Source organism: Macaca thibetana, chromosome 1 (assembly GCF_024542745.1).
Source record: "Macaca thibetana thibetana isolate TM-01 chromosome 1, ASM2454274v1, whole genome shotgun sequence".
NCBI classification, from domain to species: domain Eukaryota; kingdom Metazoa; phylum Chordata; class Mammalia; order Primates; family Cercopithecidae; genus Macaca; species Macaca thibetana.
Window position 1 is genome coordinate 146,622,427 of NC_065578.1, and position 15,706 is coordinate 146,638,132.

The window sequence follows — 15,706 nt, forward strand, 5'->3', positions numbered from 1 at the left end:
GAACTCCCCAACTTCTCTTTTCTTTGAAAAATTCTATTCAGCCTCCTGCTGTAGCCATTTATCACATTTATGGTTGTTCATCTCTACACATTAAATAAATGCAGGCTCTGAGATAGGGGGTCAGTTAACAGCCTACTATAGTATACTGACCAAGGAGTTTTTCTTATACACTCTCTCATATCTTGAGGCATTAAAATTCTTTCAAGATCTCTACAGTTTTGACAGGCATCCCCAAAGGAAGACTTTACCATTTTCATTTATTATCCTGCGAATGCAGCATGTCACATCTAATATATACCTTTTATTTTATTTTTCATAATCTCATCTTCACACCCCATAAAGAGTAATTAAATTTGGTGAGGGCCTGTAAGAGCCACTAGGAATTTGCTACATTTAAATAATAACAGAAACTAGAGTATTTAGTATTTATACACATGGTTGTACATTTACACATACAAATTATAACCCACCCTCGACTTTGTTTTCTATGTCAAGGAAATTATAATTGAGCTAGTCAGATACAATAAAATGCTAAAGAAAAGATAGTGAAAACAAGTCCAATATTTTTGTTATAATTACTCTAAGCTGTATCCCAAGCTTTATTCCATATACTCAGTAAGAAATAGATACGCTTCCAGGAAACAATCAATGGTATTGTCAATTTAAATGAGACAATATGAAAAAAGAAAACCCCCAAACTTGTTGTGATTTACACGTAACTCCTGGATATTTGTTCCCGTCAAGTATTATTGTTTTCAAATTGACAATCATCATATAATGTTTTACGGATCTAAATATTTCATGGGAGACTAAAACTTCCCTTGGGCCTCCCCAATAATAAACTCTCAGCAGAAAATTTAGAAAGGATTATGTGCTTCAAGGAGGAGCCGGTGCTCAGAGTAAATTCTCTTGTTGAGGCATTTAGTCCCTTAATAGGAATTTTCTGATCTGCTGTCATTCTTGTTCACACACCGAGTGTCACTGCCTCTAAAACACTTGTCATTCTTTAATGGAAACAAAATAGTCATTGCAGCCAGAGCCGCAATGTCATTCCACTACCCCTTGCTGCGTCGGCAATAGTGAAAATGACAGAGCAGCTCTCAGTAGGGGTAATTAAAATGTAAATATTGATATTTTATTATTTGAAATTACTTTCCAGTGCGGCATTTAATATCTCTCCATCTGTGCGGCTCTGTTTAGCGGTCACTTTAGTGCAGCTCTGGGATACCAAGCAGCGGCTTGATCCCCGTTATGTCAAAATGCTTGTTGCTGCTTAATTTTGATATCTAATTAAGTGGAAAAGTACAGTCCACACTGTAATCCATGGCATCTTAACCAGCTGCTTGGGTATATTTAGAATTAATCTCCACTATGGAATCATCCTAATGTATGCAATTAAGAGTCTGCCGATGGCTAATTAGGTGTATTAGAATCAGACAGCTTTTTTTTTTTTTTTTTCCCTCCATTTTTTTTCCCCTTTCATTTTGGACTGTTGCAGACAGAAGAGTCTCTGCCTCCAGAGGTAGTGTTCATGCTACTCAAATCTAGTTAGGAAACAGGGCAACTTCCGAATATGGTAACCCTTGTATTTTCCTGCACGTGTTTCCTTGAATCAACTTGATATAAAAACTTCTAGGATTTCCTGGGTTTTTTTGCAGGGTTTCAGTGACATGAAAGGGAATGGTCACAGCCTAGGAGAGAGGTGGATACAAAGGTAAATGCACTCTCCAGCAGATCAAAGTGGGAAAGCTGAGAGGCACTGCTGTGGGTGCTCTTGTTCATTTGGGGAGGAGAAGAATTATGGCATGAGAGCTTTTAACTGCAGCTGCATTTGCCTCCTCCGTTCTACTTTTGAATAGAGGATCTTCACAGGAAGAATTATTATAAGACGCACAGGTTTGGTTTGAATATCACATATCCGTAGTAAAGATATACCACCGGCAGCCTTTTACCACTGATAACGATTCTGCATTCATGTGGTTGAGGAATTCTGAGAGCTGTGTTGTTTGATGTTTTTGTTTTGGTTTCATTTTAACTTGGCTAGTCATCCAAGCTGGGAATAGTGTAGAGAGGAAGAAGGGAGGGCTGAGAGGAATCGAAGGGGTTGCCTCTATTGTCAATGAGAAGATAACTGGTCGCCTCCCCAGTGGAACGTATGCCAAGCCATAATGACTTAGCTCTGCTTGAGCCAGCAAACACCAGCCGTGAACTTGGGAGTAAATATTCGCAAACAGATCTTCATTAGCCACAGAGAAAAATAGTGTGGGAGCCTGACTTTCAACCGAACTCTCAGAGCTAGAAATTCAGAGAAGCTGTTTTTCCATGCTGTCCAGAACACAAATTATGCCTAGGTCTTTAAGCCTCAGTAGTAAGGATTTCTAATATTATTTGAACGTGGAGTTTCAGGGTCAGCGTGCTGTAATTTCATATCTGTGACATGCATCTCATGGATAACGTATTTCTTCTACGTTCTTTCATGAATACATATGGCACTTTGTTTTTAATGGCCTATGCTGTAAATCCTTTAACTTCCATTTATGCAGAAGACCTCCTGATTTTTTTTTTTCTGCCTCTCCTCCTCCTAGGGCATATGTTAGAGACACTGAGTTATAGTTTCTATTTTAGGAAAATTGAGAAAAGCACACCTGAAGGATTTTCATTTTTTTCTGCTTTACTTGTAACTAGTAATAGTAAGACAAGGAGAGATAACAGTGTTAACTCCACAAACACTGAGTCTATAATAATTAGTGCTTTTATTGGAATTTGTATTTCTATATCAAGGGACAAATTAGGTAACTCTGAAAGGATTTAAAGTTATGTTTTTAAAGGCAGTACAGAAATTATAAGTGATTTTTCTTTTAGAGATCCAAGATAGAATTGATTCTTGGTCATTTCAGTGAAAGTACACAAGGTAATCACAACTCCCTTTTGTACGTGGCAGCTTAAATACAATTTTCAAATTTTTAGATTAACTCATATGAAATGACCCGACCCAGGTTCTCACAGTGCCTGCCATTCTGTACTTAATGTGTGTGCAGGTGTGGCCTTCACAAATGGGGAAAACTGTTACAGGAAGATCTTTTTGACAAGATACTCTGAGCCTTAAAGCCAGCAACTCTACCTTCATTAATGCAAGTAGTATTAGGAGAAATTTTGAACTTTCACCTTACTTGAATAGGCAGTGTTTAATCCAAAATCAGACTGGGGTCCATTGAGCACTTCTGTTTTCCTTCTAGTTTTGTCTTTTGTACTACATCAGTAAAGATAGCTAGATAGATAGACCTTAATATATCTATCCATATTTTAATCTAATTCTCTACAGCTTATTTCTAATTTATTCAGTGTGTGGAATGTGCTTTTTAAAAGATTCTTACTATATTAGACTCTAATGTTGGATTACAAATAACAGAAATGAAGCAACCATAGCAGTTACTATTCTTTTTTCCTTTTTTCTTTTTCTTTCTTTCTTTTTTTTTTTTAGATGGAGTCTCGCTCTGTCACCCAGGCTGGAGTGCAGTGGTGCAATCTCAGCTCACTGCAACCTCCGCCTCCTGTGTTCAAGCGATTCTCCTGCCTCAGCCTCCTGAGTAGCTGGGAATACAGACCCATGCCACCATGCCCAGCTAATATTTATGTATTTAGTAGAGACGGGGTTTCCCCATGTTGGCCAGGCTGGTCTCGAGCTCCTGACCTCAAGTAATCCACCCTCCTTGGCCTCCCAAAGTACTGGGATGACAGACGTGAGCCACCACACCTGGCCAGCTAAGTCACTGATTATAAATAATTTCCTTTAATTGTGGAATATTCTCAAGAAAAGCTGTTCAGTTCACCTTTAAAAATATTATTATTAAACTTCATGTGTGGGAAAAATAAAATTCATAAAAATTTATTTTATATTTTAAATATATTTTCAAGTTAGAAATATAGTGAAAATCAAATCTTAAAAAGTAGAAAGGAAGGCAGAAGTTCCAGTAATTTGTTGTCGTTTGAAAAAGTTAACCAAAAATTACAGCTGGGATTGCCTCTTCGACAGTTTTAAAGAGTTTTAGAGGCATGCCTATCTCTTTTTGAAGCCCGACAAATGACATTCTCTACTATTAACTTATTGGTTAGTTTGTTAAAACTTTGCATGATTTAACAAGCATGTTTTTGATCCTAAAATTTATATTCACAAAATTCATCTGCTTGTGTTTCTCCTCGTATCTCTATTTTCAATGAAAAATTATAATCTTTAACAGAATAATTTTCTCATGAATCCAAACTCTCAGCTAGCCGTAAATGTAAAAACAAAGCTCATACCAAAACAATGTGATCCTGGTTCTGACCTATTAAAAAATATTTTTGGTTCCTGCTTCATTTCCTCAAAGTCTTACCTGACTTCTTTTAGATTTAAATAGATTCTGCTTGTCTTGCCCAGATTATTTGCATAGAGCTATCTATAGTTAGGCTGGTTCCCACAGCAGGTAGAAACGGTTCCTCTTCAAAATTATTATGTAAGAATGGATATACAAACTAGTTTGATAAACCTGAAACGTGTCTAAGTGGCATTTAAATTACATTAACACCTATGTGTACAGACACAGTGAAAGGACATAACAGACAAGAACCCTCTTTGCTGTTTGTAACTGTCTCATCTGCTGCTTTATAACAGAAAGGGTCCTTACTCCCTCAGTGCTGCAATGACTGTAGTGTGGCGAGTACTTCTGACACGTGAGCGTTTACCTAGTGAGGACCCATTGTTCTAAACTGGACTGAGAAGGAGACGCCTTATGTATGCATATTTGTTGCCTTGTCTCCTCTGCTATTTTTGATTCAGAGAGAAGCAGCACATAATGATAAAAATCCCAGGATTTCTCAATCTTCTTGCAAAATTTTTAGTGTGGAAAATATTCTTATGAGAAGCTCCTTCTTAGACTTAACAAAAATTAGGTTGGGACTGCCTAAAAATTTACGTTAATAAATGTAGACACACAATATTTTATTCCTGCAAGTAGAAAGAAGCAAAAAGCATTGAATTCACTAGATTAGTATTTCAGAGGTTTAAAATCTGAGCTACAGAATGTAAATGTGTGTGTGTATGTGTGTGTGTGTGTGTGTCTATATATATATATGTATATATAGTCAAAATAATTATACAGCCAGGATAGGTAGATAAATTAATGACAGTACTTATAAATGACAAAAAAGCAATTGTGACATTATCATGAAGTCTGTTGTGTATGGTTACTTATAAATATAGCAGAAGCAGCTAGTCCATATGACTGAAACATCAACTTTACTTATAAATTGAAGAGAACCGACTGAGGTTAATAAATTTAGGCAGGACTTTATCAGAGTCTAAGTGGCTCCAAATAAAAATCCTATATACCATATAAGCACTTATAAGCAAAGACTTTTATACAAAATCAGTGCCTTAATAAACATTCATTGTATTAATGAAAAAGCATTAGGCACCCCTTTTTTGTTATATGTTTATTTATTTTCTGTGGGAGAGGGATCTGGTTTCTGGAATGGTCTTTTCGTTCCCTAACCTCCCATCTTTTTGAAAGCCAATCAATGAGCTGCTGAGGAATTATCTGTTCATTCATTTAGCACATATTTACCGAGCACCAGCTGTGTGACAGGCACTGTTTGAGGAGCTGGAGATATAGCAGGAAACAAATCAGAGATCTCTACCCTGAAGAGCTCATCTAGAACATGGCAAACCACTGTCCATAGGCTACAGATATATCTATCAAGCAGCACATCTTCACATCCACTCCCTTACTTCAGGGGTCACTTACACCCAACGCTGTGTCTCCTGCTTATGTCTTCATCTTCATCTTCACTTTTATATCTTACAAGCGCTCTTAGATGCTACCCAGTGGCAATGAGAAAGGAAAGAAGTGTATGTATTTGAGAATGATTTCACAAGTATAAAATAGAAAACCTGTTCATAGATCAATGAAGGGCCAAGAGTGAGGTGGCCAAGAGTGAGGTGGCAGGTGGATGGCAGTGCTTAGGGAAGTAGTGGAGCTATGGGTTTTGACATTAGGATTAGGAAAATGAGCTCACTTAACATGTTAGGACATCCATGGAGGAGTTACTAGGGGAAGATTTTTTAGGAAATATGCGGGAAAAGGGAAAAGGAACAAACAGTCAAAGAAATTCTATGTTCTACCAGAGAGTTTCAGTTTTATCTTGTAGGAGATATGGAAACCAAGAAAGCATTTTGATGAGTGGATGGCATAGGTTTTATATTTTAAAGATTGCTTGACTAGCCATGGGTAGGATGGAAGAAAGCAATACCAGATATAAAAGGATTTTGGTAAGGAGACTGTTGAAATTTACCCCAAAAAGATGATGAAGGCCTAGACAAAACTGGGGTGGGGAGAGGAGGAGATAAAGTGATGGATATGGATACATTTAGGAGAATGTGTACAACCAAGCACCGAACTCTCCTTTTCTGCATAGAGATGTACTTGTATCCATCCTTGCAATACTTTTCTTTTTTGGTTGTTATGGTCTTATCCACTTTTACTGTGCTATACAATCTTAGATGACAAAGATTATATCATATTCATAATGCATATTCCAATGGTACTGAGCACTGAGTTTCACTTATAATAGATGCTGTAAATATTAGTTGATTTGAATTTTGTCACAGTAGAACCATTGGAAGCCTAATAATTTAGGGCTGAAATAAACCTTCAAGAATAATTTTTCTACCTTCTAGTTTTACAGATGAGAAAACAGGAACCAGCAAAGTAGAGTCATTTCTCAGAGTTTCACAGTTCCTTGGTGGCAGAGTTGGCACCCAATTCTAGGTCTATTTACTCCCATGCCATGGCTTTTGTCTGAGGTACTCACCATTACCCAGACAGCCTTGTGCTTCATGGAATTAGCTCTGTTTGTTATTCTGAATTAGAAACTGTTGGAACTGGAATATTCCTCAGAAGTGTGTAGTCTGTAGTTTGCAACTGACAGATAAGAAGGTCACCTGTGGGTCTGTATTAGTTTGCTAAGGCTGCTAAAACAAAGTACCAAAGACTGGGTGGCTTAAACCACAGAAATATATTGGCTCACAGCTCTGGAGGTTGGATGCCCAAGAGCAGGTGGCAAGAGGTTTGGGTTCCTTGGATCTTCAGGAGAATCTGGTCCATGCTTCTCTCCTGTCTCTCCTGGCTTCTGGTGGCCTCAAGCATCCCTTGGCCTGTAGGTAGTATTCTCCCTGTGTCCTGACATCGTCATCCCTCTGCACATGCCCATCTCTGTGTCCAAATATCCCCTTTTTATGAAGATAGTCATATTACATTAGGGCCTACATTAATGACCTCATCTTAATGTGATCATCTACAAAGACCCTATTTCCAAATAAGGTCATGTTCCCAGGTCCTGGAGGTTAGGATTCTAACATCTTTTGGGCGGGATGGCACAAGTCAGCTCATCACAGGGGCAAAGTTAATACCATTGGTTATAGTCAGGTCTCTAGACCTCAAAGCTGATTCCAAAGTGGGACTGGTTTTCTATGGACCACTGGTCAGTTCCCTGAAGCACTCTATGATATTTCTTGACCTGGTTTTACCAGTGCATTGGTAAAGCAAGTCAGATTCAAGCATAGATCCTTTGTCTTTCAAATCAGAAGTGCGGCTTCCAAATGGTGTTTTTCCCTATTCAGTATCCATATAATTCCAAAGTGAAACTGAAAAATGCCATTTTTAAAGATATTTTTTAGAGTCCTACATTATACGGCATTGCTTTCCTTTTTTCTTGATGGTCAAACAAATTTCAGTCACATCAAAAAAGAGAGCTTTCCAGGCGGAACTTATTTTCAACTAGTAAAAAATAAAGGTTGTAGGAAAAGAAAGCCATTAGATGTCCCTCTTTAAGGCAGCTCAGCCTATACTTGGCTCCATGCCCTCCAACAATTTTTCTTTCTTCTTGGCTTAGATGAAAGGACAAGAGAAGTAAAGTTGAGGTCAGGTAAGAGGGAGTTTGGGAAAAGCTAAGGGAATTATTTCAGATCCTCTCCAGTCATTCAGAAATAGTAGGTAAGTAGGGGTAAGTGAGGACTTCCAAAGAGGAACTGCACACTCTGTATAGATGGTCTTTACATTCTTATTAGGCATTCATCGGCCCTGTCTCTAGTACTTTTCAAAGTAGGTTGGCAGTTGTTAAAAAACCACTCACTTACAAGAAACGAAATGAAACAAAACAAAACCTCTTGTCATCATATTGAGTCTTTCCTGTATTATCACTTGAAATATTTTTTCTTAGCTGCCATTATATTTCAAATTTTTCTAGCAAGCTGACTGGAAAACCAAGAATAATTGCTAAAGAAAGCAGTTCACCACTTCTATGGGGGCATGTTTTCAATTTCTGTTTGTATGATTGGGCTAATTGTAAACTCATTTGGTTGTTTATATAATCAGCATGAGTGGTCAGTGGTCAATTGGACCTGTAAATTCAGTTAACAATGATAATTCTGTTTTGGACTGATAGATATTACATTCGCGTTTATGTTCTCCTGTCCTTTAGTTCCTCACAACTACTTAGATCATTTGCTTAGTTTTAGAGAAGGTGGTCACTTCTGTCTTTATATACAAAATTGTATTAAAACCTGAGTCCTGCCTTTTAGATTTTGGGAATATGTACTTTTCTTGTTTAACCACTATTTTAAAATAATAGTTCCATAAAATCAATGTGAAACCTACTTAAAGTATAAAAACAGAGCTAAAGAAATAGATTTCTTATGGAATCAACAAATGTTGAAACAAATGATTAAATTAGCTAGCAAGGGAGCTATTTTCCATTTTTGTCAATTATTCTTACATTTCACCCAATTGTGATTGAATCTAAATTATTGAAATCTGGATTACGGTCAGTCCAAAAGAGTAAAGATACAAAGAAGAGTATTATGGGTATTGTATCTAAGGCTTAAGCACAAACATAATACAATCATTATCATCCCTTTTAAATAAAAATTTTAAATAAATTTTAAATAAGATGCTTCTGATAGCACCATGTAGATGTTCCAGCTTTCACTTCTGCAGTTAACCATCTGTAGATATTTAACTCTAGCTCCTACTGAGTTCCAGTTCATGAAAAAAATCTGTGTGCATATATATATAAAGTCTCCTGCAAGGGACTATATATATATATGACTTACATATATATATATATATAAAGTTTCCTACAAGCCCCTGAGCTGTGTGTTTTGTGAATCATAGGACAAAGTGATATGTCTGCCCCATATGTGAAAAGAACATCTGGCTTAAAAATACAAAATAAGTTTATCTCTAACAAGGGTTATGCATCTGTGTGTCTATTGGTAGCTAAGACCAAATGTTAGTGCCACTGTTATTCTTTTATGCTCTGGGTCCTGTAAACATTAGGTTTATTTGTACGGGAAAGAAAAGAATCTAGCTTACGTTGCATTGCTCAATCAGCTTCTCAAAATGAACTTCATTTGTGATCTCAGTGAGTCATTATGGCATAATTATAGTTCTAGTATGATATGCTATTTGTTGAAAAATGTTGATTTTTTTTGTGGAACAGGAAAACTACAGTTCAAAAACTGTGATCAGTCAAATCAATGCCATGATTAACTGATATTAACGGATGCCCTGAAGATTTAAAAGGCTTGCTCTCTATTTCAAGAAAGCAGCCGAGAAGAAAATGCCTAGCAGGGGTTAAACCCAAATGCCTGCGCTGCAGCCTATTTCTGTCAACACTCTGTTCGGGAAATAAACATTTATGCTTTCTGAAATGAAAGTGTATTTTTGAAGACTAGCCGTCAGATATTTTTTGCCCTTCACACTTTCAAACGCTTAGCCTTTTTTGTAAGTTGACTGCAAAGTGCATCAGTTTGCCAGGCTAAAAAAAAAAAAAAAAAAAAAAAAAAAAGTGCTTGACGAGTGCCCATGGCACCACTGTCAACCTCCAAAGTTTCCAGTAGAAGAAGGCAAGATGGTTGGCACAAAACATGCTTTCTTCAAGCCTATTACCTCAGGGGTACCTGCCTCTTGAGAAGCTTTTCAATCCTTCCAAATGATGTTATTCCCAACTGTCATCTGGTTTATTTGGAGCACACTGTATTGCAGATAAACATGCTATTTAACTGCGGGTCAAGGTAGAGAGTCATTCTGCAAGCAAAATGCCTGAGATACATTAAATGGCACTGACTCTGGGACAGAGATGAAGAGAGATCCGAGTTGTCAGTGATATGCACGGAATGGGCTGTAGCTGGGGAAGAAAAAATGTGCCATGGTATCAGTGTATTTTAAAAAGCTGTAATATGGCTGAACATTTAAAACTATAACCTGTCACACACCAAAGATTAAGGTCCCAGGATGTACAAAACATGAAGTTCAAACGACACAATTACGAAGCATATTTTATTTCACTTGGTAAAGAGATTTCTCTCCAAAGATAGCTAAATATTACAGATGATGAAGACCTCTAACTCATAGCCCAAGAGCTATAAAATACCGTTCAATGCCTGTTAAAAACACAAACAAGTAATTATCATTTGGATACAAGCATGTGTAAGCCAATAGAGCAATTATGTTTTAAGAAAATTCCTTCAACTCAGTTTATTAAAACATGCATTTTCATTTAGGCCTCGGTTATTTAGAATTTTAGACTTTGCTCAGGTCTATTGATAAAAATGTTATTTTATCCATGCGTTTTTATGTATGTGCAACATAGCTAATACTCCTAAAGAAAAGGCAAAATAATTTTATGTAATTAAGATAAAATTCCTATTATGTATTTGGCCTCCTTAGTGACCAGATGAACGTGACTATCTCGTAACAAGGCTGTCTAACTGCTGCTCAGGCATTTGGGCAGGAGAGCTCTTTGTACTAGTTTCCAGACTGCAGTGGTGTGGTAGGAAAGGGTTAAAATGAGAGCCAGCAATTTCTAGACCAAGAAAAGATAGACGTTCAGACTTTTATTTTATTTTGTAAGCATAGATTGTCCTTTTTCCTTTGGATTTGCAAAAATTATACTTCCTTTAATCAGCTGAAATATACTTAAGGATATCAATCAAGCAAACGTGTAAAACCTTTTGTGCCATATCCATCTCCTCATGCTCCCTGACCAAAAAAGGAGAGCTTTTCCTTCCCCTTTTTTCCTTCTCTTTATTTTGTAGAGAAGCAAAAGGAAAAAGTTAGGGTTGCAAGAAGGATACACACACACACATGCACACACGTACGCACACACAACCATCAATATAGAAGAAATAAATTGCAGGATCAACTTTAAAAATGAAATTTTATTGTTTTTTGGTTAATTAAACCCCAAAGAAATGTGTGAAATGTTGTTATGGCTGGAACGTTGTTAATTGTAAATCACAGGGACAAAGGGGGCCCGGTGCAACTTTAAAGTTTCCGTGCACGTAAATGTCGATAGCGTGCCTTCTCCATCATCAGCACTAAATTCACATTGATGCCTCTTTTCTTCTCCGTATTGATCCTTCCATGAGAACGTAGATTTGTATCTGTTAATTAATGCGTCCTGAAACAGCGTTTGTATTAATCAGGCAGATAAGAAAAATTGGATGCCTGCACCCCCCTGACAACCGTAAAAGTGCTGGCCCTGATAAAATCATGGATGGACCTCAATAAAAAAGTTCCTCCTTCCACTCAATAAACTAATCATCCTGCTTTTAATTATTCGGCAGAAAGATGTGTGGAGATTGGAGAATGTGTAAATCTATTTACTAACAGCAGTGTCTGGGAGGGAGAATAGGGCTGTCACAGGAAGGTGCTGCGGGCTACATGCTCTGTCCATCTGCTGCTGCAGAAAAACTGCGGCTTGGGAGCATGAAAAGGAACAAGAAAACTAAGGCAAATTGAAAAGACCCATTCATTTTTGCTCATAACTTTCCAAATGATGTTTTTTGTCTTTTAATTTACACAAGAAATTTTTACTTAGTGTGTTTTCTTGAGGTCGATATTTGGATTTGCATTGCATCTTTTTTCCTTGGAGGGGGATAGAAAAAAGAGCAATGTGGTTTTCTGTTTGTTTGTTGTGAATATAACATTGCTGAAATTAAAAGCATCTGGAGCCTAACCTATTTAGGTTAAACAATTAGTTTTCTCTGTTGAATTGCTGTTTAAAATGTTATCAGCTTTTATATCTCTAAGAGGATATTTATTAATTTAACCCCAAATGCAATGACAAAAACAGAATAAGAAAAAGACTTACACAGCCAGTCCAAAATAAATCCTGTCAAATAACATGTAAGCACCATGATAAACAATGAAAGAAATGCATTTTTATATATACCTTAAAGACTCCCTTAAGAAAAGCTTGACTCATCCCTTCTGATGATTTCATTAAGCACTTACAATTAATGGTACCAAATGGCAAACCACTATTTTTCACCAATAGGTCAGGAAATAATTTCCTTTTCTTTACTGTGCTGTAGTTTCTAATATCATATGGGATATGCACAATTTGATATGAATGAAAAGGACAGCAACAGTGACCATAAGCAGTAGCCTAAAAAGGTTGGTCACCAGTGGCTATTTATGATTTGGATAATAATGTCTAGAAAGGGAGTAAAAATAGATTTCTTAAGTTGCATTATTAAAAACGGCCCTTCCTTTCTGTAGAATTACTGGTGGCAGGACCTTAAATGATGGTACCCCTGTCCTCAGAAGCCATGAGGTGGCTGGTTACCCTTAGAAGTCTTAGGCAGACACTTGGAAATAAAAGTGAAGTTTTAAGAAACATTTCTTTTTTAGGACTTGGGAAAAGCTTCTGATCATCAAGTATCTTCACTTTAGAATACAGATCTAGTTCCTCTGATATATAAATATATATCTTCACTCCTAAGTAGGCTTAATTGTACTGCTTCCTCTTTCTCTATTGAACAGCATTTTCTTTTTAATTATTTTGCATATGTTTTCTCAAGCTCAGAGGGACTTTAAATATGCATGTATGAATGCATCCCAGATTTGCAGAAAAGAATTGATCACATAGGTAATTCAGATAAAAATAACATATATTAATCATACAGCAACACTTACTGAATTGCAGATTATAACCTAATGCTTAGGTAGGTGATATTTTATATTTCTCAAATACAAAATTTAAGATACAAGTTAATTTCTCTTGCTCAAGGTGAAAGAGCCAGTAGCTGAGTGGAGCCAGTATTTACATTCAGAATCTGACTCCTTTGCACCAAACCCTGTTACCTTTATTTATATTTAACTTTTTAAATAATTGGATCTTAGTAATAATAGTGAATGGGGCTTTTCTATTTGGTGAGGAGGCCAGGCTGCTAAGTATTCCACTTTCTTTTATACCAATTATCACTAATTTTAAAAGAAATTCATGTTAAGTATCAGTGAGGGGAAATAGCCAATTAAGAAGGCTCACCTAGTTGTAACTCATCATCCATTGTGCTTGTAACTATTAATATTATACAGAAATGTTTCCAAGTTGTGCTATGGCCTAAATTGTTTGTTTATCTTTTATTTTTAGCTGCTGCTTCTCCTTCTCTCCTTCTCCTTCTTCTTCTTCTTCTTTTTTTTTTTTTTACTTTTATGTTGTTTTCCAATAGTAGTTTTTAGAGATCAGATAGTTGAAAATCTGACTTCTTATAAGAGGTTCCTAAAGACTTCAACCAGAAATCAAATATATTTAAAGATTACATGGTATTTTCTTCTTGAATGAAAGAAAACAACATCTCTATAATATTCCCCTAAGCTGTGTCTCTAAAACTTATAGAAAATACCCCCAAATTGAAGAAGCTGGTTTGTAACTTTCACTTTGCTCTTCACAAAGTGATCCAGGGGAAATTTTAAGAGCTTCTAATCAAAGCTCAGCATAATTTTGAGCACTGATGCAGAAGCCAGCTACCATATGAAACTAATGTTGCATTATGAAATTATGGCTTTAAAGTAACTTGATCTGCCCATCTTTCCATGCAGGCTTCTCCACGCTGTCCCTGGCAGACCAGATGAGCCTTCTGCAGAGTGCTTGGATGGAAATTTTGATCCTTGGTGTCGTATACCGGTCTCTTTCGTTTGAGGATGAACTTGTCTATGCAGACGATTATATAATGGACGAAGACCAGTCCAAATTAGCAGGCCTTCTTGATCTAAATAATGCTATCCTGCAGCTGGTAAAGAAATACAAGAGCATGAAGCTGGAGAAAGAAGAATTTGTCACCCTCAAAGCTATAGCTCTTGCTAATTCAGGTTGGCATACTGACATAGTCATTGTTACATTTTTTAATATGTCAGTTTTACCACTCTCCTAAACTTCTTCAGGGATTTGCAAGACCTAGTTTGTAAGTTTTGTATGAGTCAGCAAAATTATAATCAGTATAGCTTTCTCGTGAAAAGTTAGAAATAAGAAAAATATACTTAAAGCTAATTAATTTCATTTGACTTGCTTATTGAATGCTTTGAAACTTTTATCAACTAATGCATTTACTAATTTGGATTGCAGCAAAGCAAAAGCTCTTGTAGGAATAGCATAAATGGACACTCCCGGGACAAAATTAGTTCCATTGTCTTTTATGCATAAGTTAAAACAAGGGAATTGTTGAAACACACAAACCATTTTTCCCTCAAAAATGCAAATTGTGCAATTGAGAAAATATATTTAGTGTTTCTTTGAGTTTTGGTTATCAAACAACACTGTTTTCTTACATTCTGGAGTTCTTTAGAAGTCAAATTCTGTCTATGCAGTAAGGGTTAAGAATTATGGGAATAACTGTTCTTTACATTTGAACCGTAATGTGCTAAAACAGAGAACAACTTCTAATAAGTAAAAATCGTTGGTGCTTTGTTGTTTTTCCCTTTGTGCCTCTCTTAATGCTTTATTATGGTCTTAAGTCTCTTTTAGCATTTGCATAAAGTTCAGGATAGATCCCTCGTTAATGACGTGCCGATCATTAGATACCTGTGTGTCAATAACATGCTCTGATGCTATGTACCATTGACAGTCACACCGTGCCCCTCCATCTGCTTTTGTTTTGACCCTATCTTTGAACTTTATCTTGGTTGCTGGCCAGTAGTTTTCCCTTTAATTACAAGAAGGAAACTGTCAATAAAATCTGTTAAATGGGATGCAATGAGTGGCTTGAATGGGCGGACGGCTATTTGTTCAAATTCTGCAGCATTCAAGGTATTGACAGTTTGTTTTCTGGGGCCATATGTGACGATCAATCTCAGGCTGGGCTCAGCCGCGCTGAAAAATGAAAAACCAGATTGCTTTTGCTTACTTGTGGATGACGACTTTGTGATTTGGCGCGGTCCTAGTGAGATGAGACCTTCTGCCCAAATTGCCCCCATGAGAGCCAGGGACGCGTGACTGTTTTTAGAAATAATTTTTAATTGATTTTGTAATTAACAGTTCATCTACAATATTGATGCATGAATCCTTGGACTGATAGGAGGGAAATTGTTTTCAACAATGAAGTTGTACTTTCCTATTTGTCTTCATAATGGAGTTTAGCATTTCACAGTTTTAATTGTGAATATAACCCTCTTCCTCACCACACCATGTGCCTCTCTTCTTCTACTCTCCTGTGAAATTATAAAATATGATTTCTTATGACAAACGACGTTGTGATTAGGAACCCTGAAGAATCCCCTGCCCTTCCTCTCCAGAAGATCAGAGTGAGAGATGGGGTAGACATTTTCTGAGGATTTATTAGTGTGTATGGACTTCACATTATACCATCTCTCATAATTAGATGAAA

General features: G+C 36.7%; 1 protein-coding gene across 12 annotated transcripts in view; it reads left to right on the top strand.

Moving 5' to 3' along the window:
* Window positions 1–15,706, top strand: part of ESRRG (estrogen related receptor gamma) — a 643,046-nt gene that overhangs the window by 613,132 nt on the left and 14,208 nt on the right. For all 12 annotated transcript variants that reach the window (XM_050780447.1, XM_050780458.1, XM_050780479.1 and 9 more), the window contains one exon: window positions 13,926–14,195. In XM_050780447.1, the coding sequence (XP_050636404.1) occupies window positions 13,926–14,195 (270 nt within the window). The remainder of the gene's footprint in view (window positions 1–13,925; window positions 14,196–15,706) is intronic.